This window comes from Ammospiza nelsoni, chromosome 10 (genome assembly GCF_027579445.1).
Source record: "Ammospiza nelsoni isolate bAmmNel1 chromosome 10, bAmmNel1.pri, whole genome shotgun sequence".
In the NCBI taxonomy this organism is placed as follows: Eukaryota; Metazoa; Chordata; class Aves; order Passeriformes; family Passerellidae; genus Ammospiza; species Ammospiza nelsoni.
This window is the reverse complement of record NC_080642.1, coordinates 14,943,617-14,970,915: the sequence shown is the minus strand read 5'-3', so window position 1 is coordinate 14,970,915 and position 27,299 is coordinate 14,943,617. Positions and strand designations below refer to the sequence as shown.

The 27,299-nt window shown below is 38.7% G+C and overlaps 1 protein-coding gene across 4 annotated transcripts; it reads left to right on the top strand.

Annotated features, from left to right (window-relative positions):
• Positions 1–1,290: 1,290 nt before the first annotated feature.
• Positions 1,291–27,299, top strand: ZBTB38 (zinc finger and BTB domain containing 38). 4 transcript variants are annotated; one of them, XM_059478932.1, is made up of 5 exons: positions 1,291–1,420; positions 2,106–2,324; positions 2,990–3,216; positions 7,385–7,494; positions 21,452–27,299. In XM_059478932.1, the coding sequence occupies exon 5, from the start codon at positions 21,452–21,454 to the stop codon at positions 25,028–25,030; it is 3,579 nt and encodes a 1,192-aa protein (XP_059334915.1). In that variant the 5' UTR covers positions 1,291–1,420; positions 2,106–2,324; positions 2,990–3,216; positions 7,385–7,494; the 3' UTR covers positions 25,031–27,299. The 4 variants fall into 4 exon arrangements, with proteins under 4 accessions (XP_059334915.1, XP_059334914.1, XP_059334916.1 ...); XM_059478931.1 differs by having other exon boundaries at positions 1,342–1,420; positions 2,259–2,324; XM_059478933.1 differs by lacking the exons at positions 1,291–1,420; positions 2,106–2,324; positions 2,990–3,216; positions 7,385–7,494 and adding an exon at positions 14,895–15,072.

Sequence of the window (27,299 nt, the reverse complement as noted above, 5' to 3'; positions counted from 1 at the left end):
ACCTCAAAACAAACAAAAAATCTAAATAAAGGCTTGCTAAAATCCAAACTTATTTTGTAATCATGCATTGGAATAGCAGTTGTTTTTGCTGGTCTGATCTGCCTTTCTGTTGGCTGGATTCCCTTTCTGTGACAGATGTGCTATTTATGGAAGGGGATTCTGAATATTTTAAAGCACTGACTGTTAGGAACATCTCATTCCCAGCCTTTAAAATGAAAGAGAGTGAAATGCCAAATGATTTCCCAAAGAAAAACCTCCAAATTAAACAGATATCTATTTAATCATTAAAAAAATAACAAAACAGCAGAAAAAAGCAAAATAAGATTGTCTATTTTTTGAAAAGAAGTGAATACATATGTACAGCAGCCTAGTTTTTGCTGTGCAACATTTTCTGATTTAGACAATACTTGGCATTAGTCTTCCCTTTTAAAAAGAGGTTCTTTTATTGAAAAAAATATAATCATGTACACAGGTTTCTAGGGAAAAAATATGTATTTGAAAATTTGGCTGCTTTCTTCCTCAGCCATACTGGCAGGTCAAATTAAAGCTAGCGCTTCTCTGGACAAATCTGACCTCACAAGGAGCTGTTTATTTCTGCAATTGGTCAGAAGCCATCTAGATTTACTTATACATATGGTAAACAGTGGCTACCTAAAGAAATCTTTCAGTGGAATATTTTTAGAGCTAACACAATAATCTTCACAGTTCTGTTCTTGTGCTGGATATCATCTTGTGGTATTTGCAGGTAGAGAGATAAAGAGCTGAGAGAAGTCACCGACATAGTGGGGGGGATTTTGCTCTCTAAACAGGTGTATCTTATGGTTTGTTTTACCTCACCTGATGGTTTAGCCTTCTGGGAAGGTAACTCAGGTTACAGTAAACTGCAGCATGGTTCCCTCATTCTCCTTCTGGAGACAGAGTGATAATGAAAATAGCACCAGTTTTGCTTATTAGGCATTTTAAAAAAAAATCAGATTGGCAGTTTTTGATGCCTTTCTCTTTGCATATTTTTCATTATACATGCAAAATATTTTGCTGTATTTTTAAGTTTTCCAGATGATAACCCTTTTTTGACATTTACAAAAATCTAATTCCCACAATTACTCTTGCAGTCTCTGCAGAGGGTGATACCAATTTAACGTATGCGACTGAACAACATACATGCTATTAATCTCAGAGGGTAATAGAAATACATTAAGTGAATGATGTGAAATTTTTAATTATCATCATTATTATTATTATCTTTGCAGCTATGGTTTTATATTTCAATTTTTTTTCTTCAAGACGACAGCACTTTAGTATCTGCATTGACCTCCATGATGTCAGAATGTCATTGTGCAACCGTAGCTAAGAAAAGCCGCCGAGAAAAAAAAAACAAAGGAGCTTTGCGTCTTCCAATAACATGAGATGTGCATATACAGTACGTAGCATTTTGGAATTTATACTGTGCTAGCGAGTTGTTGCTTTCAGTTTGATTAGACAATCATTGTTTCGTTTTCCTTGCTTTGACAGTGAGTATGCTTGCACGCTGCTTAAGTCTTCTTAGTGTTATCTAGGTCAGTGTACTTAGGATAGCTTTTATGTTCTGTAAGTCTGACAGATACCATGCTCGACAGAGATCAGCAGCAAATTTTGTTTTATTTGTTATATCTGAGGATAGAAAAATATCTTAAAACTAATCAGAATTGTGTACCACATAGCACCTACTGTTTCTGCATTGCAGATATATTTAGCTCTAACACTGCTTGTGGTTAACAGGGTGTAGCGTAGACACAGACAGCTGATCATGCAGTCAGACCCGGTGCTCGTGTGGTTTGTCAATACTGCTCAGGATTTTGATGGACTGTAAAAGAGAGAAAACAGAAAGGAGAGAAAAAGAAATGTTTTATTTGTCTGCACATTAGACCTTTAGCTATATTATTTCTGCTATCATTGGCTTTTAGTTTTATTTTTTAATACTGGAACTTAAAAATTAAGAAAGCACAGCAAATGCATTCAGGATTTAATATGTGCGACGTGCAATCTTTCTGCATCGAGAGGATGTTGCTGTAGTGGATGCAGCGTTTCTCCAATAAGCAAGAAGACTGTTTTGTTTTCCTCGGCAGGCGACTCAGCCATTGCACAAGCAGATTTTGATAAGAGTTTGAAATGCCTACTACCGTATCGTTTAGAATTTGGAGTTTGCTAACAGTGTTAGTGACTGGAGCTCATCTTGCATCACCAGTTGATGACAATTTTCTTTGTTCCCTCCCACCCAGTTGAACCAAGACTCTGTAGCTGATACGCAATGTCACTTACAACATTAATCAGATACTGCATTTAAGGTGAGCTGTCCCCTACCTCCTCCCTTACCAGAGCTGTGCTGCAGTATGTATCTTACTCCTGCAAGCCTAAAATGGCAGGCAGGATTAACGTTGCTTGTGCTGTGTGCATGCTGTGTATTGAATTCATTATAGTGTGCCTAGTATCTCAAATGTGAGTATGTAAATGGTCTGTGTGCCATGTCATGCAGTAGTGAAGACTGGTTTGTGCTTCATTACAGGCTTAGATATTTGAGCATCACCTTAAGAATTCTTTTTTCATTTGCAATGTGGTGAGCTGTTAGCTTGTCATCACATTCAAACTACATTATTAGCCCTTGGAAAGGAAAAAAAAAAGCAAACTGTGCTTCCAGATGGTGTCACCCTTTTTCTTCTTGCATTTACTGTAGTTTAAATAATGTATATTGTATTGTTAATTAATGTGAATATCGAATTAAAGCACTTGAAACTTACATATTTATTATGCAGGTAGGAGGCACGTCAAATCTATTTTTAACTCTTACGCAGTCCACGTTGTGCAATGGGCTTTGGTTGTCGAGTTTATATTTTCAGCTGTGATATCAATAGGTTGATTTTCAGTAAATGTGACAAGTGGCCTTTGCAGTGGTCAGCTTCAAGCTTTGAACCCTCTGAGAAGGAGAAAAAAAAAAGCCAACCTTGTTTTGCAGTTTCAGAAAACCTTGGATGAGGACTTTTTTTCCCACTCCTGCTTTCCCTGTTGATAAACTCAGTTCTCCTGCTCACGGTCTATATTCAAGCTGCTTCCCATCTGAATTTTGACAACTGCTTCTAAAAAATTATCAAGAAGACCATGAACAGAACTTATCTCCATCGCTTTACATAAAAATGGCTGGGTGCATTGCCATGTTAACACTGCTCTAAGTGGTACATGCAGGTAGGTTGAGATTTGCATGTTTTACTGTTTTCTTGGTCAGTGTTGCAAGAACATGAAATGGGTTTTGGAATGTAGCTTTCAGTTTTGAAATGTACTAAACTGTTAATGAAAACAATCTATATTAAATTGTAGTCTTCACATGTTGGCATGGCAATTACTCTTATCTGGTTTTTTAAAATCTATTGTGAAAGTGGAGCAATCATGCCTGTTAAAATAATCATATGTACTAAGGGCGTGGCAACGCTTATGCAACAAAAGAATTTTTGAAAACCTTATTGATTCCATTACATTTTAAAGCTGACTATAAGCATTACTAAACTTGCAGCTAAAAGACAGAAATAAAAATTGAGGAAGATTAGAAAAAAGAAAAATATTTAAATTCTGTGATAAGCGGTTTTGTGTTTTGTGCGAAATATTAATTAAAGAATAATATGCTTTAATGCTTATATTTTCAGTATTGGCTACAAACATAAAACTGCAGCATTTCTTGTTATTTAAAGGTAGGAGAACTTTAAAGAGAGAGATTGATATAAATGGCCCTGTCAGCTTAAACTGGGTGTCAGTTCACTGAAATGTGTTTTACTTCACACACACAAAAAATTATTAAATAAAAACTTAACAGCCTTAAGTAAAAAACCTGGAATTTGAGCATAAAGAATAACAATAATTATGAGTACTGTGTTACTTACACCAACTCATATAATATATTTCTTTCAAATTAATACTGGGCCAGAACCAGTTTCCTTGGCAACCAAATCCTTTAAAAAGGTTCAATGGTAGAGATGTAGAAAGATGTTATTCTCTTTAGTAGCAATATCACAATGCAAATGGAAATGTCGCAGTTGTTTCCTCTTAGTTCTAACTCAGAATGTGATCTCACTTTGTGTTTCCATGCGGCTATCAGTTCTTAAATGATGCCATGTTTATAAAGCTGTACACACAAAAACCTGTTTTATTTCTGGTTTGCATTGGTTGTTCCCAGAAACGTACCCTGGCTTCTTTTTAATTTAGCCCAGTCTTGCATGTAGGTCAAGGTTTGTACTGTGTGTATATAAAGTAATAGTTTTATTATCATCACAAGTATAAAAATATGACTAAAACATTTAGCAGCTGACAAATGTAGAGAATCAGAAGGTTTAAACCTTCTTTCAGCTTTGCTGAATTCCGCCACAGTAATGCTAATAAACCTTTCTTTAAATAGTGGACCCAGTCTGAAGTTCAGGTAAAGAACTGTGTTTAAGCATACTGCAAAAGAACTCCAGTCAGAACTGAAACAAGCCTTTAGAGAATAAGCTCACTTGTGGTCTGCGGTATTTTGCAGACCTTGTAGATTTTGCAAATTTAACTATTATAATTCTTTATTTCTATTTTTAGCTAGTATTTTTTACCATGCCAGTGAAATTAAATATTATGTATACCACAGGTAACTGCCTACACAGATCAGATGGGACTGAATGTCTCCACTGAGCTTATAACGTAGTGTATCTCCTCGTCGATGCCCTTTGTACGTGACTTGAGAAATTCTCACTACTGCAATGAGACTTTTGCAGCAGGGAAGCCATTTTCCTTTCATGTCCTTGACTTTAAAATGAGTGTATTTTGTGTGGAAGAAGACTCAGCACTGAAAGTGAATGCAGAGGAGGTATTTAGAAGCACAGCCAATTATCAATAATAGCCCTGACAGTATGAGTAATATTAAACTAATTCTCATTTACTTCTAAATATACCAGTTCAGTCTATTCCAAATGAGCAGAGTATAACTGTTCAGTAATATGACTTGTCATGTGTCATAATAGGCAAATCCTAAATGATGACAATAAAACCATTAGATTCATAATTATAAGAATAATTTCATGCACTCCAGTATTCCTCTGTTCCACCTAAAGAAGCAGAACTGAAAACGTAACAGACAGCATCTCTCAAGTGACGTATTAAAGCCTGCATTTTTGTAATGTGATTTATCTCCAGTAGCTTGCTTCTGCTGATTATTTTCCTGTCTAAAATGTTAATATGGAGGGCACCATTAAATGTAGTAAGAAAGTAAATTTCTTTGTTTATTTCTTGTGTGGTTATTTTTAAAGGAAATGCTGAGCAAATGATATGTCTAATCTATTTATTGCCTCTGATACTTATCTTTAGAAAAGATGGGGCACTTAGCAATAAACTGTTTTTATTATATCTTTGTGTCTAAACATATCCACTCAAGGCATTTTTAAAAAGTAGCTCCATTACATGAGCACATTTCCCTATGGTTCTTTTAAATCCATTTGCAGATTTGCTTTTTGTTAAGGGGTGCAAGTCCTCTTGTAATGAATATAACTGAACTCAAGTGCTTTCATGAGTCCAGAAAAACTCATTGGCAGCCACGAATGGTAATTTCTTCTAACGATAGAAACGGATTTCTTTATTTAGGAGGAGTCCAGTAATTAGCAAGCTATTTCCAGTTTTGACTGCTATACGTGGGTTGCTGTATGTATTTCAGTGGCACTTATATCCAGCTAATGCAGAGTGTCAGAATGTTGCTGACAGAGGTGCCAATAAAAAATCTTCTGTAAACTTCATCCATTTTATTCTTTTGCTAAGAGGGCTAACCAGGGCATGGAGGAGCAGGTGCAGTTTTTCCCACCTCCAGCACAGCCTGCAAATGCTATTGTCAGTGGGGCCTGTTAGGGTTTTTGGGTTTATTTTGTTTGTGGGTTGGGGGGAGGGAGTGTTTAGTTTTATCACAGAAGTCTAATTGTTGATACTGAACCACCCTTTTTATAAAAATTGGAATTTGCTCCTCTATCCATGCAAATTCCATTTCTGCCTAACAGGAAATCTAAACAAAGCATGAGTAAAAATGAAATCAAACAAAAAAAAATATTCACTTGGACACTGTCCTACTTGCTTTTCAATGGTCTTTCTAATTAAGGTTACTTCTCCCTCTAAACTTCATTTCAATTTGAAACTGCAGGTCCCTCAGTGGGAAACTAGCTGGGTTCAGATAATATTTGTCAGACTATTAAACAGATTCTGGTAGTAATGAATAGGTACCAATTAACCCTTTTGAGGTAGTGTCTGTTGTGCTTTTTCACATAAATTGCTTCACTAAGTATTAAAAGGGCTTTATTATGGATAATATTGTATTTGAATTCTGGCATTATCAAATTTGGGAAATCTTTAGCTTTGGTAAAATCCTTAACTGTTGGATTCCTCCAAACATGATGTTTAAGCTTCCCATTTATCATATTTTGGTCATTTATGAATATGCCATTATTGGAATTTGAGGTAATAATAATGGCTTACTGCATTTTTTTTCATTCTGGCCTTTGTTAAGGGCAAGTGTGAGCTACAGATTTCTTATTCAAATTAACATATACTAAACCAACCAATTAACATAGGCTAAACCAACAACAACAACAACAAAAAATTAACTCACCTTCTTACCTTTTCAAGCCAAAGTAATGGATCCTGTATTTCCTGTACAATGTTATTGCTAAGAGCATAGAGTGTATTTGCAAATGGAGGATGGAGCTATGTATTCTTAATTGCTGCTCCATACTTGCTGTTGTATGAATGCCTATCAGCTGAGTCATAAGGCCTTATCTGCATGATTTTGCAATTTCTCTATGGAACAATTTCATTTTTTTCAGTATCTTTGAAACAACACCCGGTTCCACATAATCTTTATACTGTTACAGGAAAAGCTTTTTAGTATGTTTGATACATAATAATAAAATCAGGATGTTTGACAGTGATGAATAATCATTTAAGCAGAGAAATACAGGAAGTGTATTCCAGAGAACAAGAGCTGTGTAGAAATGTCATTATCACAGATCCTGTGGTGATATCTGTGACAAGAGATCAAAAGAAAAGTGGTGGAAGAGAAAGAAGAGAAAGAAAACGTCTTTCAAAATAATTACTTTAAACTTGAAAACCTCCTTACACTTCTGTCTAGAACATATCATTATGTCCAGTCTGCACAACACAGATTAAACCGTAATAAAACAATGCAGCAGAAGTTTGGTTAATGCTACTGGTTTATTGCTGGCGTGTTCTAAAATTCCCAGATGTAGATTTGGAGCCCTACAGCACCCCAGGGAAAACTGATGAATTACGCAATGTATGTGGGAATTAGTACTCGTCTAATAATTCAGTCATTAAATTTGGATTTTTCCCTTCGCAGGCTGATACACTGTAGCCACACAGTCCACCAAATTACTGAGATGGTTTTGCTGAAAATATCTGTCAATACCACTTTTAAAAGACTCTAACAGAAGAACAACCTGATTTTAGGTGGGTAAGTTTATGGGGTAATTTCACATAGAAATAGAGCTAAATTATTTAACACCATCACCACTACATTACCTGCATATACTTTCTGATAATTTTAGTTTATTACAATAATTTAAGACTTGTTCTCACTATGGTACCACATTGCTCTATTTGCATGTCAGTATTGTTGGTATTTTCCAGTTCCTACCGGATTTCTATTTCCATAGAGATTGGACAAACAAAATCAGACAGAATAGTTTTTGAAACAGGTTGTTACAGCCTCCAGTGATCTGCACAAACCAAACATTTTGGTATGCACACAAAGCTCCTGAGCATGCCAGAATGTTAGCTCTGGATCCCAGTCACAAGTGTTCATTACAAACCCATGCCACACAGGAAAGGCAGAGGAACTCTCAGTGCCAGTGCTTGTTTCTGACACTGTTGTGTTGGTTAAGCTGGGTATAGTTCATAGAATCTCTACCTTTATACATGACTTTAATCAGCGACACAAAAAAGCCTCTTGATTGATGAGCTGAAAAGAGCAGTTTGTAGATTCAGGTATAGTATTGTGATAAATAATCACAAAGGATATTTCAAAATAACAGTTCATATTTTGCTCGGCTTTTTCAAATATTAGCAGTTTCATTTTTTCTTATTGTGAATGTCCAATAATAATCTTGGTTAGTATAAGTATGCCTGGTATCTGTGCTTCAGATTTAACATATACTTGTATTGAATGAACGAATCGGTGAAATTCTGACTAATTAATTAATTTTTAATGTGGTTCTTGGTACCAAAGGGTATAAGAAAGGGAGAAGTCCCAGTGATTTCAGTGGCAATATTTGCACAAATTTTGGTAAGAAATGCTTTGTTGCATCAGAGCCATTCTCGCTATGGTATCTCTAAACTGAAATAAGTAATTAAGGTCACCAGGCAGAATGTACAGTAAGGAATCAAATTTCTAGAAAACCCAGAAAAACACAGTACCACAATCCCAAGTCAAAAAGCCCTCTTCAATTCCTAGAATATCTCAAAATGTCTTCTGTAATTAAATTTACTTTTAATACGCAATGTTATGTGTTCCTTTACAGAAAATGTAAAGGATTTTCAGAGGCAATAAAATGGCATTGCTGGTTAAAACTAATCAGTGAAACATTACAATTAGATAAATTCAGGTTACCTGCATTTACAGAAGCAATGAGCTACAAAACCCAAGTTGTATCTATTTTAAGTAAATTATCTTAGAACACTTGCTCAGTACATTTGAGACAGAATACTGGGCCATAACCTGTTTCCTTGACAACCACATAGGAATAAAAGGTACATTAGTAAAGCTGCAGATGTGTGTCAGTGAATGCTTATTAAGCAGCCCAATGCATTTACATACCATGTGCTCACAATAATGCATGCATCTTGAAAATCACCATATAAAAAGATTTCTGGGCAGGCCCAGTGTGGTTTCCTAATACTCAAAGATTTTAACCAAAACCCCTCATGCTTTCAATGAAAATATCTCTTGTGACTTTTTATTATTGCACTTTTAATTTGGCTTGGAATAGCTGGATAATACCGGCATGGTAGTCTTGGCCTGGAAATGGAAACCTTCCTCTAGGATTGTGAATACTTACAGCACTGCTATAAGTGCAGATGGAAATCATGGGTAAAGGTGTCTTTCAGAAATGCTCAGGCACTCTCAATTTGAGTCTTGCACCAGCATTCAGAAGCAAGCGTGATCATATTGCTTTACACAGGGACAAACTGAAGCCACTAAACAAGAATGAAGCTGGTGTTGCTTGTAGCACATTGGTTCTAGCTAACATAGGCAGGCAAAGAGATATGACCCAGGTGTTGTCTTCTGCCAGACAACAGGAGAAGGCAGGGGTCAAGAAACAGTTGAGGAAGTCAAAATCACACTTGATCATTGGAATAATATCTGGATGTAACATTTAGGCAGCACTTACACTTTCTGTGCAAGTGCGGATTAAAATAAAGCTAAGATAAATAAGATCAGTTCTGAAGTCAGTTTGTCTACTGACTTCAACAAGTTTATGTACAAGTTAGTTTTGGCCTTTCTTCTTAAAGTATTAATTTATATATAAAATGACAAGTGTATCCAACACTTTGGGTTACGCCAAATTATATATTTTAAAGAAAAAATCTAAAATCCTATTAGTTAAAAATATGAGGAAAATGGAAATCTGCAAATCTTGGGTTTAAATTCAGTGGGTGTAACCTGAGAAGTTGCTTAGGTGACAAGCACCCTCATTAAATTTGCCTTGAAATCAATGAAAATATTCCCATTTACTTTTTTGGAGTGCTTAGTAAGAGAGTAGACTTCATACATAGCAATCAGATTTAGGAAATTAAGCTGACAATTTTCAACATTTCCCTTACTCTCAACAGCCAAGATGAGAATCAATACCAGAATCTAGTATTAATTTCAGATAGTTTAAACACTGCCACAGGAAACTTTTCATGATCCTGAACCATAAACAATGTGGATATGTACCATCACATGCCACTTACTATTAAGGCTCCTGAGTGAATAAGAGTTTGGGAAATTATTATGGAGAGGCAAGCCAACTGTTGGGGTCTTAGTAGTAGCAGTAGCAGTAGCAGTAGCAGTAGCAGTAGCAGTAGTAGTAGTAGTAGCAGCAGCAGTAGTAGTAGTAGTAATAGTTGTTGTTGCTGTTGTTGTTGCTGTTGTCCCCCACCTGAGCTGAGCTCAGATCTGAGCAGTTCACACTGGTGGCAGAGCAAGCAGCACAAACCAGAGCTGGAGCCACCACAGTTTTCTTTGTACTGCCAGTGCTGTCTGCTTTTCTTACAGTTCCTCTCCACTGCATAAGCAGAGGTCCTGCTTCAGCCTTTAGTTTGGAATCGTGCAGTAGGATGGAAAAGGAGGAGTAGGGCTTGGGCTGGGCCCCTTTGGTCAGCACAAAATGGAGCATAAGAATATTTAAGAGCATATGAATTTCTCAAGTGTTCACTAAGTTGTCATAATATTGGCCACACTGCAGTGATGACTGAGAGCATAGCTATCCCTTGTATGTTGGTTTTGGTGTACCAAAACAACAGCAAAACCAAAAATATTTTGCAAAAAGGTGAGGAATACTGGAGGCTAGTGGTGGCAAATTAACAGCTTGAACACCAGCTCTGGTTTCCAAAAGTACTGTGTCCAGCCAGCTGGCAGACCAACTGAATGAGGTGTTTGCAGGTGCAGACTGAACTCTGTTCCCAGTCCATTCTGATTTGCCACATCAGCTGTAGTAAAGGGCAAGAACTGAAGCATTGGCCTGGCCCCCACATACCTCACCCAGAACAGGAGCCCCGAGCTGCATTGTGGATGCTGGCTCCCATATTCAAATGATGCTTCCTCTGGAAACTGGAAAATAGAGGCTGAACAACACTACTTTTATTTTACCTTTCTGATAACAGAACAGGCAACAGAATACCACATAGTAATTGTTCTGAATGAACAAAACCTAAATGTTTCGTTTACTTCTTTTGTTCCAAGCTATTCAAATATATTAATCACTACATTTGACAACAGTCATCAACAGAAGAATGTCTGTTGTTGTCATTCTGCCTGTAAACATAGCTTCGTGTTTGCAACTGGCCTCTGTTAGCTAAGGACTGATATGTCCTACAAGTGTAGGCAGCTAGGAAACAGCTTGCCAGAAGCACATAAAAAAAGAAAGACTTAAATTGAAAATAATAATAAGATTGTTCAGAGATAGCAAGATGTCAATTCAGCTGATTCTTAGTAGCAGTACAATACAAGCTTTTGTATTTTGTGCAAGAGAAGAATTTGGATTTATGTTATTGTCATTGCTTCATTTGCTTTTTTAGAAAAGAGAAAAGTATGTAGTTACACCTTTAAAAATTGCTTGCTTGTATATGTTCTGTTTAGTGTTAAGGGGACTCTGATTAGGCCATAGCTAAATTTTAAGAAGGCAGCATTTCTTGGAGAAAGACTGAGTTCGGTGCACGTGCACAGCTCACACAGTTTGAAAGCCGGGCAAGTTGTCCCAAGTTTCTCTCCTTTCCACCAAACCTGAAAGGGCAGGGGGCTACTGCAGGTGCTGTAACTGTGTTCTTTCTACCTCCACCTGATGCTGAATAAGAGCAAGAGGGCTGCACATGAACTCCTTCCCTTGCTCATGGGCCACAAAGGGGAGCTGAAGTCACTCTGGGCTGCTGGGTCTTTGCTGTGCCCCCTCCTGGGTGAAGGGCTGGCCTGCCTGAGGGTCCAGAGGAGCTGTTTCCCTCTCAGCAGCACCCCTGGATGCTCCCACCTCAGAAGGGAGAGCACTGAAGATGACAGTGTGTCCTAGCATTTTTCTCTTGGATAGGCTGGTCTAGGCACCGAGACAAACTAGTCAAATCCTGGCCAAACTCCTGTTGCTTATGAGGAATTTGCAAGACTGAGTAATGCTCTATATGTTGTTTTCTGCTGTTGCTTAAGAACTGAAACTGCTAGTCTAGAGAGGAATATTGGCACATTTTTCATTAAATACTCTTACAGAAAGAATACCATATGCCACAACTTGCAGAAGTGAGATTCTCAGACTTCAGCAAAGCATCCCAACACCACCATTTCAGTAACCTTGGAAATGTTTTATACATTTTAAAGAGATTTGCTGAAAATTTTCTCTAGATCTTGCAGATTTACCATATGAGGAATAATCCAATGCTAAACTCCTTGGACTTCCTTCTAAAAGGAACACACTATTTGTGTGTTGTCATGCACAATCATTTATGTTTAATAGGAATTGGTACATATACTCTAGCAAGCTCACTGTTTCCGAAGTACATCGTTAGTGTTGGGGATTACACCCTGGACTCAGGGCTGCAGAGCACATGGATCTTGTCCAGCTTCTCCCAGATATCACTGCAGGGCATTCACAGCTCTAGCTGCAGCACCAGTGCCTCCATTTTCTTTGCTTGCAGTTGGTTTCCCATGAAACATTAGAATGATTATGTAAAATCTTGGATGATGCCAAGACAGCCTTAGAGAAAGAATTACTTTTTCTGAAGAATATTTTTAACACACAATGAGCTGATGAGTTATTCCCAATAGCTCAAGTTATATATATAAATATGTATATGTATATATATAATGTGTGTGTGTGTGTGTGTGTGTGTGTGTGTGTGTGTGTATAATGTGTGTGTGTGTAAATATGTATATATGGAAATTAGTACCTTCAATTACACTACTAGTCACAGAAAAGATGATTCTTTTTTTAGTGGATGAGCTAAAGTTGCCTTTTAAACACCCTTCAAAAAAAAGAGAGAGAAAACTTGATTATTTTTTTTGTTCTCCATATCTATTATATTGTGTATAGATATTATAGACTAATATATCTATATTGTCTATAGATATTGTAGACTGCCAGAGCAGCCAATGTTTAAGTACAAATAAATTATTGTCTCTAAGTTGGACAGATCAGTTATACAAATGATGGTTATGCATCTGAGTTTCAAAACAATTTAAAATAATCAATTTTAATTAAGATTTAGGGGGAATTAATAACTTAATCTTCTTTAAATTTTTTCAAGATGCTTGTTCAGTAAGGCATTTATTTCCTTTAAAGGATTACAACAGGTTTAATTTAATCCATTTTATTGTATTGTTACTGACAACACATTTGTCACAAATACTTTTTATGGCACTTGTGTCAAAAATCTTCATTAATACATATGATTATGTAGATACATATCTAAAACAGTAATAAATTAAAAAAAAACAGCAAATAAGCAAGAGGCAAAGTTCAAGATTAAAAGCAACCTACATGTAGGTATGAAACTTTGCTTATCCATTATGTAGGTTGGAATAAAAATGAATGTTGGTAAAATGCTGGGACACACTCTCCCTTTGCCAAAACCAATGTGTTCTTCAATTATTTGTTCCCATTCCTACAGCTGCTGGTGAGCAGCTACTGGTCATCTCATCACTCAATTTGCCATGAGATTAAAGAAATTGTTTTTCAGTGGCAGAGAGCCCTAAGCTAAAAACATGTTCATAGCTTCAGTAGGTGAGCTTATAGGTAAGAATTCCAGTGATCCAGAATTACAAAGAGAATTAAACTCTTCACAGAAATGTTCAGTGTTTCTAAGATGAACTTTTAATGTGGACTGTGTAAGTTAGTGAAAAATGTGTGTATAGATAAGTCACTGAAATTGTGACAATTTCCTGACAGGAAAAAATTTCTTTCCATAGCTTTTAACCAACTGGGAAAGCACTGATAATTCCAAGACAGAACTGGGGAAAAAAGAAAGACCTCCCTTCGTAATAATAGAATTTGTACATTATGTTGATATTAAGCAGTTTCCTGCAATGATAAGCAGCATTTATCATGAAGAGGCTCTACCAAAATTCTAACCTCCAGGCTCATCAAGTGTGACAATGATTAAATAGTTCATGCTTCTGGATTTTTTTTTTTGCTAAAATTAATAATTTCCTATTATTCAGGGCTTTTAATGCATAGGTTTAATATTTGAAAATAAAAATTAATATTTGAAGCCTTATACAGAATACTTTGTAAAAATGAACATAGGTTAGCCTTGGACAAAAGCAAGCTTTAAGACAAAAACCGAACTGATAATTTACCTAACAATGTTTTTCACCTGTCTCAAAGCCCAGTTTTTCTCTAAGCTTTATGATTCTGAGTTCTGAGAAAACAGACTTTGCTGAGTATTTGCAGTGAGAGGCTGAGACAGACAGTATCTGGGAGAACTGCACTGAATGTGTTGAGCATCTGGACAGATGAAATCAAGTTCTAAGGGAACTTTGTTACCGCTTATGAAGCACTAGCGATAATGTTGTGCTTGTTTCCTGAGGCAGTAAAAAATATCAAGAAATCTAAATGATGAGTAAGAATACTGCTTAAAACAAAATTCCTCATGTTGAGTTTCTATATATGCTTTTAAAAAAGATAATATAATCAGATAATGAAAAGGGTAAATGTTACTATTATTCACTATTTAAATGTAATTTATTTCAGGGTTTTTTTTCAAGGATATGTTTGATCTATGCTTTCTGGAGGGAAGTGGCAGAAGGTAGCACAGAGCTGTCTATGCTCAGAGACACTTTCTGCTTCTTGCTGGCCGAAAGGCCAGGAAGGAGAGTCAGGCAATGAAGTCCTGTGTTAGATCCAGGAGGAATTCTCAGGGACGTGCAGAGCACTGCATTGATGGCCGTGGAGCAGGCGCTGGGTTCTGGGAGCGCCGCGTTTCCTCGTCGCTCTGAATTTACCGATTGCCTGCGAGCAGCTCGGCGGAGCGGCCCAGGCCCCCGCTGGCCGAGCTGGCTGAGCGCGGCGCGCTCGCTGCGGAGGGAGGACAGGGAACACGCGCGGCGGAGGGCGCGGGCCCGGCCCTGCCCGGCAGACCTCGGGCAATCCCATTGCCGGGATCGGCACAGCAAAATGGCGGCCGCGCCGTCCGGCCGTCGCCGGGCCGGGATCGCGGCCCCGGCCGCAGCCACCGCCCGCCTGCCGCCCGCGGAGAGTCCGCGGGCGCGGTGTTAATGGCGCGGGGACGGGGCGTTACTGCGCGCGGGCCGAGGCTGCGCCGGCGGGGACGGAGCGGCGGCAGGTCAGTGGCGGCTCCCGCGGGAGGGGCCGCGCGGGCACCGCGGCTCCGCCATCAGCGGGCGCGGTGCGGGGCCCGCGCGGGGGCCGCTCGCAGACGCACAGACAGCGCGAGGCCGCCGCGCCGCACCGGGGCCCCGCAGTGCGTGCGCGCAGCCGGCGCGGGACGGGAGGCGACGGCAGAGCCGCCCGCGGGCCCCGCGTTCCCGAGGCTGCGCAGCGCAAAGCCCGCACCGCCCGGCGCGGGACCGGCCGGCCGGCACTGCGCGGGGGCAGCGCCCCCCGGCGGGCGGCGGCGGCCGGGCCGGGCCGGGCCGGGGGCGGGAGGGGAGGCCCCGGGGCCAGGGGGAGGCCACCCGCGGCGGGAAGGGCCGCGGCGGTGGGAACGGAGCGGGAACGGAGCAGCCCCGGAGCGCCCGGGCGCGGACTCGTCCTGCGTGTCCGAGCGTGGCGCGGCCGAGGCCGCGCGGGCTGTTCGTGCGGTGGGAGAGGTCATGGGAAGCGTAAAGCGGGGACTGAGGGAATTGAGGTCGGGATGCCAATAGTGGGGAAGATCCCCGCTCTGCAGGAATGCTTCGTCGCGACCCATCAGAGGTCTGTTAGCACTGACATACTCTTGGGCTACATTCCATCACCCCACCCCAGCCCCCCCCAGCTGTCGAATTAAGAGAGGAAAACGCAAAAAAAACATTTAAAATAATGCTCTTCTATAGCAACAGGGAGGGAAGGATGTGAGCAGCGAGAGTCCAAAGAGAAGGTCTCTCAATGCGGTTGAAGAAGTAACGTGTAGCTCTGTAGAGTGAGCGCTAAGCTACACGCTCCTGCGAGCTATTGAAAGTCATTAGACGACATTAACATCATTAGACACCGTGAACACGGCCCTGCATGCCCAAGGTTGCAGGGAGGCTGCAGCGCCCTGATCCAGGCAGCCCTGCTGCCGACATAGGACTGGTGAAATGATTCCATAAAAAACTGGGCAGTCGCCGTAGCAGTGATGGTTGGACAGTAAGTTTCCAGGTAAGCAAGGGTCAGAGGTGGGGCGACGTTTGTGTAGGGGGGGGAGGGTTTGTGTTCGTTGGTGATGCCTCCATTTCAGCTCGAGAACAAAACCTGCATCCTTAAGGGGGCTTAAGATACAGGTGAATGTTCCTCCTCAGCTGGAGAAGCCAGCTGGAAACAAAACAGAGACTTCAGAGTGCCCTTACAGAGTGGGGTGAAACCGAACATAGGGAAGGTACGGGATGAACATATTTCTGTAGTGTCCTGTTGGTTAGTACCAGAATATACTAACACTTTAAAAACCTAGTAGAAATTCACGGAGTAAGAAAACAGGGAGAATTCTTACTACAGTTCATCTTTTATCTTGCTGGTTTTGATTTTGCCTGGGTACTAGCAACTGCCCCTAATGCTTTGGAGTTTTTTTGTTATGCCACTAGCTTGTCTTTCAAATTTGGCTGACTGAAGTGGAATAGAGTAATCTCATATGTAATGGGGTACACTCACCTGACAGTGGATTTCAAAAGATAAGCAGAAGTTAAAAGAATATTCCTAGATTGTAATAGTTCTCTGTGGTAGTAAAAAATTTGTATTTGGTACTCATAGGCCAGTAAAACTTATTCTGAACTCTTTGTTGACTTCAGAGTAATGTTAATATAAAAATTAACAGTAGCTTCTACTCTCAGCTCTGTCCATGTAGAGCTGGCTTCTCTATTTATAATAAGCAGTGTCATCTGTGAATGTAGTCAAATTTGTGTTTGGATGCGCCAATCTCTGATCTTGACATTAACTTTTAATACTACTTATTTTCATTTGTGACTGCTGTTGTGGAGTGCTCTTCTGTTGATGTCAGAAAAGATACTGTTATAATTTAATAAACCTACTGATCATTACACTTAAGTTTTGGATGAATATTTAAATCTGATTTTTCCAAGTGATTCCAACAACTTTTAAGGACAGGTTAAGTCTGTTACTGTTTTTGCAGAAAATCTGCAAATAGGACTGTAACCCCCAATCAAAAATTCTGCTGTTCTGAACCTGAAGTTATTCATAGGTGTACCAAAGACCATTACGTAATGCTACAAAGGTACTGTTGAGATTCCTAAGAAATTATTTATGTCTGGATTGAGAGTAAAAAGTATGAAATTAACATACAGATTTGTGGGAAAAAGGGATTAGTTGGCTGAGGAGTTTTGTTGCCCTTTAATAGGCCAAATGCTATTTATATATGTTTTGGGAAAAATTTACAAATAAAACAAATTTTTCTTCTGTAACTCTATAATAAAAATCATACTGAAGAGTAGTTACATTCTGAATGGACCTTCCAGTGTTTTAATGAAAAATCTTTAATACTAACACGTCTGAAAAGTTTGATCTCCATATATATTGGTTCTTGGTAGTGCTCCCTTGGAAAGTGAAGAGCAGGTTTTCATTTCACAGGATGAACTGCAAATAGAATGTAGAAAAATTCCTAAAATACTCCATTTATCTTTGTGTGCTAGGTAGGGCATTTTGATTTTATAGCATTTCAGACAGGTTTTTCCAAATGCAAGAAGCAAGACAGGTGAAATAGAGGCCAGTAGAGAATCATTACAGACATGAATAAATGGTTTGAGGTATGCATAGTTTGAGATGAAGAAGGAAAAAGTGTTGGCTCTGAAGACTGATTTGCTCTGGAATTTTTATGTGTAACTTTCCAATGAGATATCTAGCTTATGGTTTTGCACACAGAAAGAAAAAATTAAATGGCCAAATAGCAAATGATCATTTCTACAATGTTGACACAAGGAATCTAGTTTAGTATTTTACTGAGCATACAAAATTGTCCAGGACTGCAAAAGCTGTCAGTCTATGTACATGGCAAGTAGAAATTTAAAATACTCACTTTTGTCCTTAGGAAGATAAATTTTAAGATAATTAGTTGAATAATAAGACTTGTACTAAACCCACTTGGGTTCGTATGCCTCTCAGCATGGCATTAGCAGCCTGATACACTTAGCAGTCAGTCTGTCAGATGATGTGTCTTTGAACTAAAACCAGCTGTCTCCAATGAAGAAACAGAAAAAACACAGGCAAGTTCCTGTGGGGCAGTTCACTGGGAGGTAGAGTTGACATAATTTATTTCCTATACTCAGGAAATAACCCTATCAATAGCTCCTGTTGTGAAATGTTTTTGATGTCTGATAGTTGGTTTCTAATACCACATCACATGAGCAAGTCAGATGTAATCTCAGACATTGTCAATAAGAAAAAGGAATCAATTATGGAATAGTGGCTGCTTGCTGGAAGAAAAGAATTGTCAGTATGCTTTCTGTAGACTCTATATGCCAGAAACTATCTGCAGTTACATGTGAATTTTCAGATACCCAGCCAAAGCACATAACTGTATCTAACCACTGTGAATTTCAGGTTGCCATTCCAAATGAGTAAATATCACTTAGTGTAAGCCAAATTAGTGTCATAAACAAACCCATTATAAACTATGATTTTAACATTTCAAGGCACAAAACATTGCATCTAGATTTACAGCTGCTGAGAGCGATCAAATAATCAAAATAATATTCATGTATGTTTCTATCACCATTATATTGATGAATTTGTTTCTTGACATCCATGGCATATCATGGGAAACATCAGAGGTATTTTTTGTGAATCACAGTTTTGTTCTGAATTCTGTGCATTGAAAATTCTCAGCCATCAAAGTCTATTAGAAATTTTGACTAATTGCAAAGACAACACCCTTCCTGACAGAAGCAGTGGCCATGCTTCAAGGTAAAAATTTTACTTCCAAGCTTCATCTGTAATGTACCAAATTACAATCTTGTTCATAGTATGTTTGGTTTGTCTTCACAGTGAAGTTGTTGCTACTTTTTGTGTAATTTGATTTGCAGGGATGTAGTTTGTGGATTTGTGATAAAAGTGTTCTGAGTGTAATTAGATGAGTTAGAGCAAGAGTGTGTATGACTTGTATTACTTAACTTTGTGATAAAGGGCCTATTTTCCAGAACAGATTACTTCCCAGTGTGATAAATGGATATGATTCGTGCTAATTAAATTGTAACTGTGTCAATATTTTAGAAAATAATTGTTATAAAATAATAAAGGAAAAGTATATGTGATTAGTGTTACAAAGCAGATGAGTCCCTTTGCAAATGGCACATGTGAAAGACAGGATACAGGATGTAATACTGAGATAAGCAAGATCCCAAAACAGAATCGACCTTGGGGTGAACAAAGTTCGGATGATTCCAGAAAACAGAATCAGCCTTGGGATGAGCAAAGTTGGGATGATTCCAGGTATGGAATCTAAGTAGTGGTTTTATCTATGAAATAATATGGCTTATTTGGAGCATATTGCTTACTTACATAACACAAAGCTTAGTGTGCATATACAACGTGTAAGTTTATTCAGAGGACAGTGAGGAAGATGGTGAGCTTTCCTCTGAAAAGACCACCAAAAAGCCAACAGATCCCCTAGCAGCCAGTGGAGCATGTGCTATGCAGTATAGTGATGTAGATTTCAGGAGTCAAAAGTAGGAGGAGATTTCTGGGAAATATTAATGAACATGTATTAGCATACATCAGTTTGGGTTCCTTTGTTTTGTACATGAGGCAGGGTGAGGAGCCTTCCCCGTACCCCGGTCAGTTTTGCTTATGCTCATATAAACCTTAGTCATACTTAATTAGTCACTGCCAAATTTTTTTTGTATATGCTTGATTATATTTAATGTACTTGATTGTATTAATTTATATAAATTTGCTGTTCAATTAAAACTGCTGCTAAATTCAATTTTGTTGATTATTAAATTATACATATAGAACTTCATTCATAACACCAGTATTTTGGGTGAATGAGCCAATGTGTTCTAAATGGCCATTGCTGTTTGCTCAGTGAATATGGGTTAAACCTTTATTTTGCCATTTGAATCAAACCTATCTTATATATTGGCATTCTTAACATAAAGTATTTGAGGGTAAAAGTCATAGTAAAATTTTTAAAGCTGAACAGTAAAGTTTGGAGCAGCGGATGGAGTATTTAGAAGGTAAATCCTGACTTACAGTGTTGTAATATTTTAGCCTGTCTTACAAAATTTCTGTCAGTAATATTCTTCAAGGTGCATTTAATTTCCACAAGTTTAAAGAAAAGGGTCTTTAAGAAGTGTGATTTTTTAGCACAACTATTTCTTCATGAAGTCAGAAAGGAACAGTAGTAGTTCAAAACACTACTCCAGACATGGGGAAAAAGGAATAAACCTCATTATGTGATACAGATCTGAATTTGAGGAAAAACATCTGATGAAAACTGATTTTCACCAGATACAAAATTCAGTTGGCAAAAATTGTCAAAATTCAAATTCAACTGGCAAATTAATCAATTTTTTCTAGAATATTTTTCATTCATATTTTGCATATTTTTTCTCAATGGAATGAACCAGTACATTCATATAGTAACAGCCTGGCTAATCGAAACAGTTTTTTTCAGCATTAAACCTAATTATTATATATTTGCAGTTATTTAATGGCACTTATTACTGCAATTAAATCTTACTATTTGAAAGAAATTAAGAACATGCTCTCTAATTATAAAATGTGAACACTAAGTATGAACTATAACTGAAGAAAAAAACTCTCTTATTTTCTACTTGTTATTCCATTATTTTCTACTTGTTTTACTCAGAACTTTTCAGTCAATTTAAAGTAGTGTAAATTATTGAGGGAATTTAATCACTATTCAAAAAAAAATCTGTTCACATAAACAGTATTATAGGTACTTCACTGTTGTCTACCAAATTGTGTTTCTTGTGCATTCATTTGCTTACCCTGAAACTGAGACTCTCTTGCTGTGATTTAAATATGAGCTTTGTAAGGAGGTCAGATGCAGCTGTGCTGCGAAGTCGGTGTCTGACAAACAGCCCAGAATCAAAGTCCTCCTCTGCACACAACCTCGGCAGCACAGCCTCCCCCTTCGGCTGTGCCAGGTGCCCCCGTGGCATGCTGGGGAATTCCATCCAGGCTTCAGGGAGTCCTTCGGGGTGACCCTGAGCAGCTGCACCCGCTGGCATAGCAAAAGGCATCGGTGAATTCTCAGTGAAAGGCTCAGGATGGACAGCAGGTTCAAGCCACGGGGGAGTGAGAGGGATCCTCTGCCTTCTGCTGAGGAGCTACTGGTGCTCCTGCCTCCTTGATCTGGACAGACATTTCCTGCAGTAGTGTTGGCACCAGAGAATGTATGACTTAAACCTGAAATATTATGACAAAATTTTGCTCATTCTTAAACTTTAAAAGTTAATAAACTAAAAAATATATAAAAATAATATAGACAATAAACTTAATGTATAACTGAAATGGATGAAAAATGCCTTCTAATTTACTTTTTTTTCTTGTAGATGACAGTCATGTCCCATTCAAAGGACCTCAAGGACGACTTCCACAGTGACACTGTACTGTCCATTTTAAATGAACAGCGCATTCGGGGTATTTTATGCGATGTCACCATAATTGTGGAAGACACCAAATTTAAAGCCCATAGTAATGTGCTGGCAGCTTCAAGCCTTTATTTCAAAAACATTTTTTGGAGTCGTACTATCTGTATTTCAGGTCATGTACTGGAGTTAGATGATCTCAAAGCTGAAGTGTTTACAGAAATACTGAATTACATCTACAGTTCCACAGTAGTTGTTAAGAGGCAGGAAACTGTAACGGACCTTGCAGCTGCAGGGAAAAAACTGGGAATATCATTTCTAGAAGATCTTACAGATGTAAACTTTTCAAGTTCCCCCTGTCCCTATTCATATTGTGTTAATGAAAAAGGGACCGTCAAAGAGGAAAAACATGAAAAGCGACATGAAGATTCTGCTGTGACAAATGGACCACGAATTACAAATGCATTCTCAATTTTTGAAACAGAAAACAATTTGTTTTCTCCCCTTGATTTGAGGGCCAGCTTTAAAAAGGTATCTGACACCATACAAGCTCCCAGCATCGGCCTCGACAGAAGCGATGTGTGCAAAGATGCTGAGCCAGCCAGTACCTTGGCTGAACACTCCTATGCAGTTTCTTCTGGGGGAGATACTTCACAAGGAGCACCTTTTGTTGACCAGGACAGCAGCCCTTCATACCAGGTGGGTGAGGACCGCTATGAAAATCACCAAGCCACCCCAGTCATTCAGCAGGGAAAACAAGCAGGTAGTACTTCTAAGTCAGCCTTTAAGCCCCAGGGTACTGGTTTGGCTGTAGCCAAAGTACCAGCCTCCACTCTAAGCGCTGCAGAAGCCCAGCATGAAGCAGTTGGTGATCAGACAATTACTTCCTTTCCAAAATCTCAGAATAAAACAGGAGATTTACATGTATCCAGAGAAGAGGGAAACACTTCTGCTAATGTCTCTGCATCTGGGGCGACAGTCACTCCACCTGTTTACAGTTGTAACTATTGTGCAAAATCATTCAATGACCGGGTGTTACTCACTGCTCACCTTCAGCTCCACTCAGAGCATCAGGAAACTTTCATATGCAAATACTGCAGCAAACAATTTGCAAATTTAAATATACTAGAAAGTCATGAACAAGTCTGCATGAGATCAAGTAACTTATCAGCTCACAATGGAAATGAACAAAATTTTGCAGATAACTGTTCTGCTACAGAGGGACGGAATGGAAGCTCCTGTGCGAACACAGAGCCTCCTTTGTCTGAAAACAGCATCACTGATTGTTCTAATGCAAACTGCACTTTACCAGAAACGGATCATTTGGTTAAAGTCGTTGATGGGCAGATATTATACACTTGCGTTGTTTGCAAGCGTAGTTACGTCACCTTGTCCAGCCTTCGCAGACATGCAAATGTGCATTCCTGGAGGAGAACATACCCTTGTCACTACTGCAATAAAGTCTTCGCGTTAGCTGAGTACCGCACCCGACACGAGATCTGGCACACTGGAGAAAGGCGCTACCAGTGCATTTTCTGTCTGGAGACCTTCATGACTTACTACATACTGAAAAATCACCAGAAGTCTTTCCATGCAATTGACCATCGCCTGTCAGTAAATAAAAAGACCGCCAACGGGGGATTAAAACCAAATATGTACCCATACAAACTGTATCGACTCTTGCCTATGAAATGCAGGCGACTGCCTTATAAATCCTATCGAAATTCTTCCTATGAAAATGTTCCAACGAGTACCCAGGCTAATGAAACTGCTTCTACTAACTGTTTCATTCCCAGCTCTATTAGCTCTGAGCTACCACCGCTGAATTTTCAACGTAGTATAATATCAAACAACAGAACTCTGGCCTTGGATACATCTTCAGGTAATAATGCAGCATCTTCCACAAATACTCAGAATTCTTTCTCTGGAGGAGTAGGTATCTTAAATTCTGACCTGCAGAGGGACTTTTTCCCAGCTGAAAAAAGAGTTTCCACTGCTGCGAATGACTCAAGTTCACAGGAGTGTGATTCCTCAGTTGTGTCTTTAGGTAATGTGAATGAAAATTCAACCTCTGTCATCAGTTACAGCAGTTCTGCACCCTCTGTTATAATGCACAGTAGCAGAGTTTCTTCAGTAATAATGCACAGTAAAACAGTCACTTCCATAGAAAACAGTAAGACAGAATCTTCAAATAACCTACCTAGTCAGTCAGTAAGTGATGACTGTAAGTATGGGTCAGATAATTATGGGAAGTGCATTACAAAATCAAAACCTATTAAGGATAAAAAGAAAACACTGCTGTACAACAGAGCAGAAGCAACTGAGGATACACAGCACATGACAGGATCTGAAGGTTCATGTAGCAAAACTACAAATACTGTCCAAGAGTCCAGTAAAACTGAAACATACATTGCAAAGCCTGCCTTACCTGGAACATCTGCTGACAGCAATGTTGCACCTCTTTGTCAGATAACAGTAAAAATTGGTAATGAAGCCATTGTAAAAAGACATATATTAGGATCTAAGCTGTTTTGTAAAAGGGGCCGAAAATCCAAACATGAGTCCAAACAGGACAATCTCACTGAAGAACCAGAAATGGAGGTAAAAGAAAAAAGCCCGTCTAGACTCTACAGCTCAGAATGCCTGGAACTGACAGAAATGTGTGATGATGTTAGTGACCAGGACTCCAGTGATAAACCCTGGAGACCTTATTATAACTATAAACCAAAAAAGAAATCCAAACAGCTAAGAAAAATGAAAAAGACCAAGTGGAGGAAAAAGCACGGAAGCAAGAACACTGGTATGGAAAGCCACAACACGTGCAGTCGAGAGTATGCGCTCAGGAATGCTCCCGAGGAAAAGGTGGTCAGCCAGGAGGATAACACAGAAATGCCTAATCTTCACTGTGAGCTCTGTGAAAGAGACCAGTCTTCCACAGGAGAAGCTCAAGAACATGTACACTGGCATGTAGCTGCTTCAAAGCCTTACATTTGTGAGTTATGCCAAAAACATTTTCAAAGTCCATCCACTTTAAAAATGCACATGAGGTGTCACACTGGGGAAAAGCCCTACACTTGCAAAACCTGTGGTAAGTGTTTCTCAGTTCCTGGTAATTTACAGAAACATGAACGTATTCACCTGGGTGTCAAAGATTTTGTCTGCCAATACTGTAATAAGGCATTCACTTTAAATGAAACACTCAAAATACATGAAAGAATTCATACTGGAGAAAAACGCTACCACTGTCAGTTTTGCTTTCAGAGCTTCTTGTATCTTTCTACCAAAAGGAACCATGAGCAAAGGCACGTACGTGAACATAATGGAAAAGGATACGCTTGCTTTCAGTGCCCCAAAATTTGCAAGACTGCAGCCGCTCTGGGAATGCACCAGAAGAAACACCTATTCAAAAGTCCAGGCACACAAGATAGAAAAGAACAGTTTTGCAACGAAAGCACTAAACTTTTGGAAAATCCACATTTCCTTGGCTCAGAAGGAAGCAAAGTGAAAAATACACAAAATGTAACTACAGAAGTTATACTTTGAGTGACAGTTGTGCAAAAGAGAAGAAAAATATATATTGGAGAAGATAAAGATTTATTGAATGGGGAAACGTATCAGTAAGGTCAAATTTCTTCATCTAAATGTGTGTCAGTATATGCAAAAGAAAAAATATCACAGAAAAACTAGTATTTGCAATAATACAGATTTAATTTGGAACACCCAAAATACTTTTGCCACAACAGACTCTAGCATAGAGAGAAAGAAAAATGGCCAACTCAAACCCTTCTACTTAACAGTACAAGAAAGTCGTCACTGAACTATTTCACAGTCCTGGTTTTGAATCAGAATTGTTTGAAGAAAAAGTAATAAGTAGGTTCATGGTGTATCCTGTAGAAGGAATTTTTGCTGCATAAACCATACATTGCATTTCTTTTTTTTTTTTTTTACAAAAGTAATGTGTTTATAAAGGAGCTAATTGTAATCTTGTGTATCCTTAAGTGAAGGTGGGAAGTGTTTATGGGCTTGGGTGTGCCGAAGTACATTTGAGTTCTGCCATGCTTTTCTGTAACTCAGCCTTTACGAAACATATTCAGGAGTTTAAACTACTCTTTTCCTTTCCATATTCACTTTTGTAGTTACGATAATAACTGTTAAGTCTAAGTGGAGGTGTGAGAAGTATTCCCGATTTATATATCTCTGAGACATTTATTAAAAGTTCAGTGGAACTTACTATAGCCAGTCTTCCAAACTGCATAAATCCCCATGTCAGCGGCCTGGTGAACTATTCAGGTGCATTGGTCTAAAGAAAATTATTCTCATGAAACAGAAATCCTGTGTAGAAATGCCCACCTCCTGGTGGGTCTGCAACTCTTGTCTTTTAGAAATACAGTTCTTCTCAACAGAAGGACATGTAGACCGTTTCCCTTCTCATCCTGGAATAATGCCTGGACACAAACAATACATCAACATCCCGTAAATACTTTGAGTTTGAGAGGAGTAGGTAAATAAGAGTCTTGCTTCCATATATATCCCTGAGGCTATCCCTGTGTATAAACAAGTATAGGACCAGTTTGTGGGGTTCCCTGTCATCTCCATGCCTTAAATGCAACATTTAAGCTTCAGATGTCCCTTCTCAGTGATCCCACCAACCCTTCCAGCAGTGTCCCGTGGGCACAGCAGAGAGGGCCGGGAGCGGGCTGCTGGAGGAAGGAGTGTCAGCCTTCTGCCTCCCTCATCCTGCCGCTCCAGAGGCTGTGGGGAGCCTGCAGCTGCACACGTCACTGCAAACCGGGAGAATGGGCTTCTGAAAGACAGCACCAAAATGTTCCAGTTAATACTGTTTTGTGGAAGTGTGATTCATTTTAACTGAGATGCTTCAAAAAGTCTAAGCAGGTGTATGTCTGCAAGTTGCATTTTATATGCTAGGGCTCTGTTGTACCGTATCTGCATTTCTGGTAGTCATGTTCATCCCTGTGAAGTGTTAAAAAATTAGGTCATGACAAGGGTTTGTGATTCTTGACTTCATTCTCTGTGATGGTTCACAATTTGTTACTTAACTTTGTCTTCTTGAATATTTTAAAAGAAACTATAGCTTGGGTACAATAAAACTACAATTGAAATGATAATACAATATTGATTGAAGTAATAATACAGTCCACTTACTTATTCTGTCACTGGTGAATGCTATGAACCCTTGGAGAAATTCTGGTGTCATGGCAGCTTTGGTTCCATTTAAATAAGGATAAAAGAATAATAAACACAGGAAAGTGTAAAGATGTTTCAAAGAAAGTACACAAAGATATCTTCTAAGTGGACTTGTATGGTGATAAATATAGACCAAAGCAAATAAGGTAGAATATTTATAAATACAAAGATAATTTTACAAATATTTTATATAACTGTATAGTTCATAAGAAAAATATTGTTAGCTTGTGTTAGGTTTGGGGGGGGTTTGTATATTTTGATAAAAACACAACAACTTTGTAACTCTGTATATTCTTTACAGTTTATAGCAAAGCAGTTTTAAGATGGCAATGTCATGTTTATAGTTCAATTGTGGCACTTTTACTACAAGTAACATGTTGCAGTAATGAATCAAGTATTAATGACCAAATTAGAATTAAAGTAAGTGTAAGAGAACGTGAATACTATACGTTGTCAAAGACTGTAATTTGCTACATAATCACATCTGTATTTTTGTTTAGAAGAAAATATTAAATGCAGATGTTAAGGATTGATAAAGAGTCTAATTTTATTTTTAGAACGAGTGATTATAACTCTGTTTTTGCTTAATTAAAATAACATATTCCTA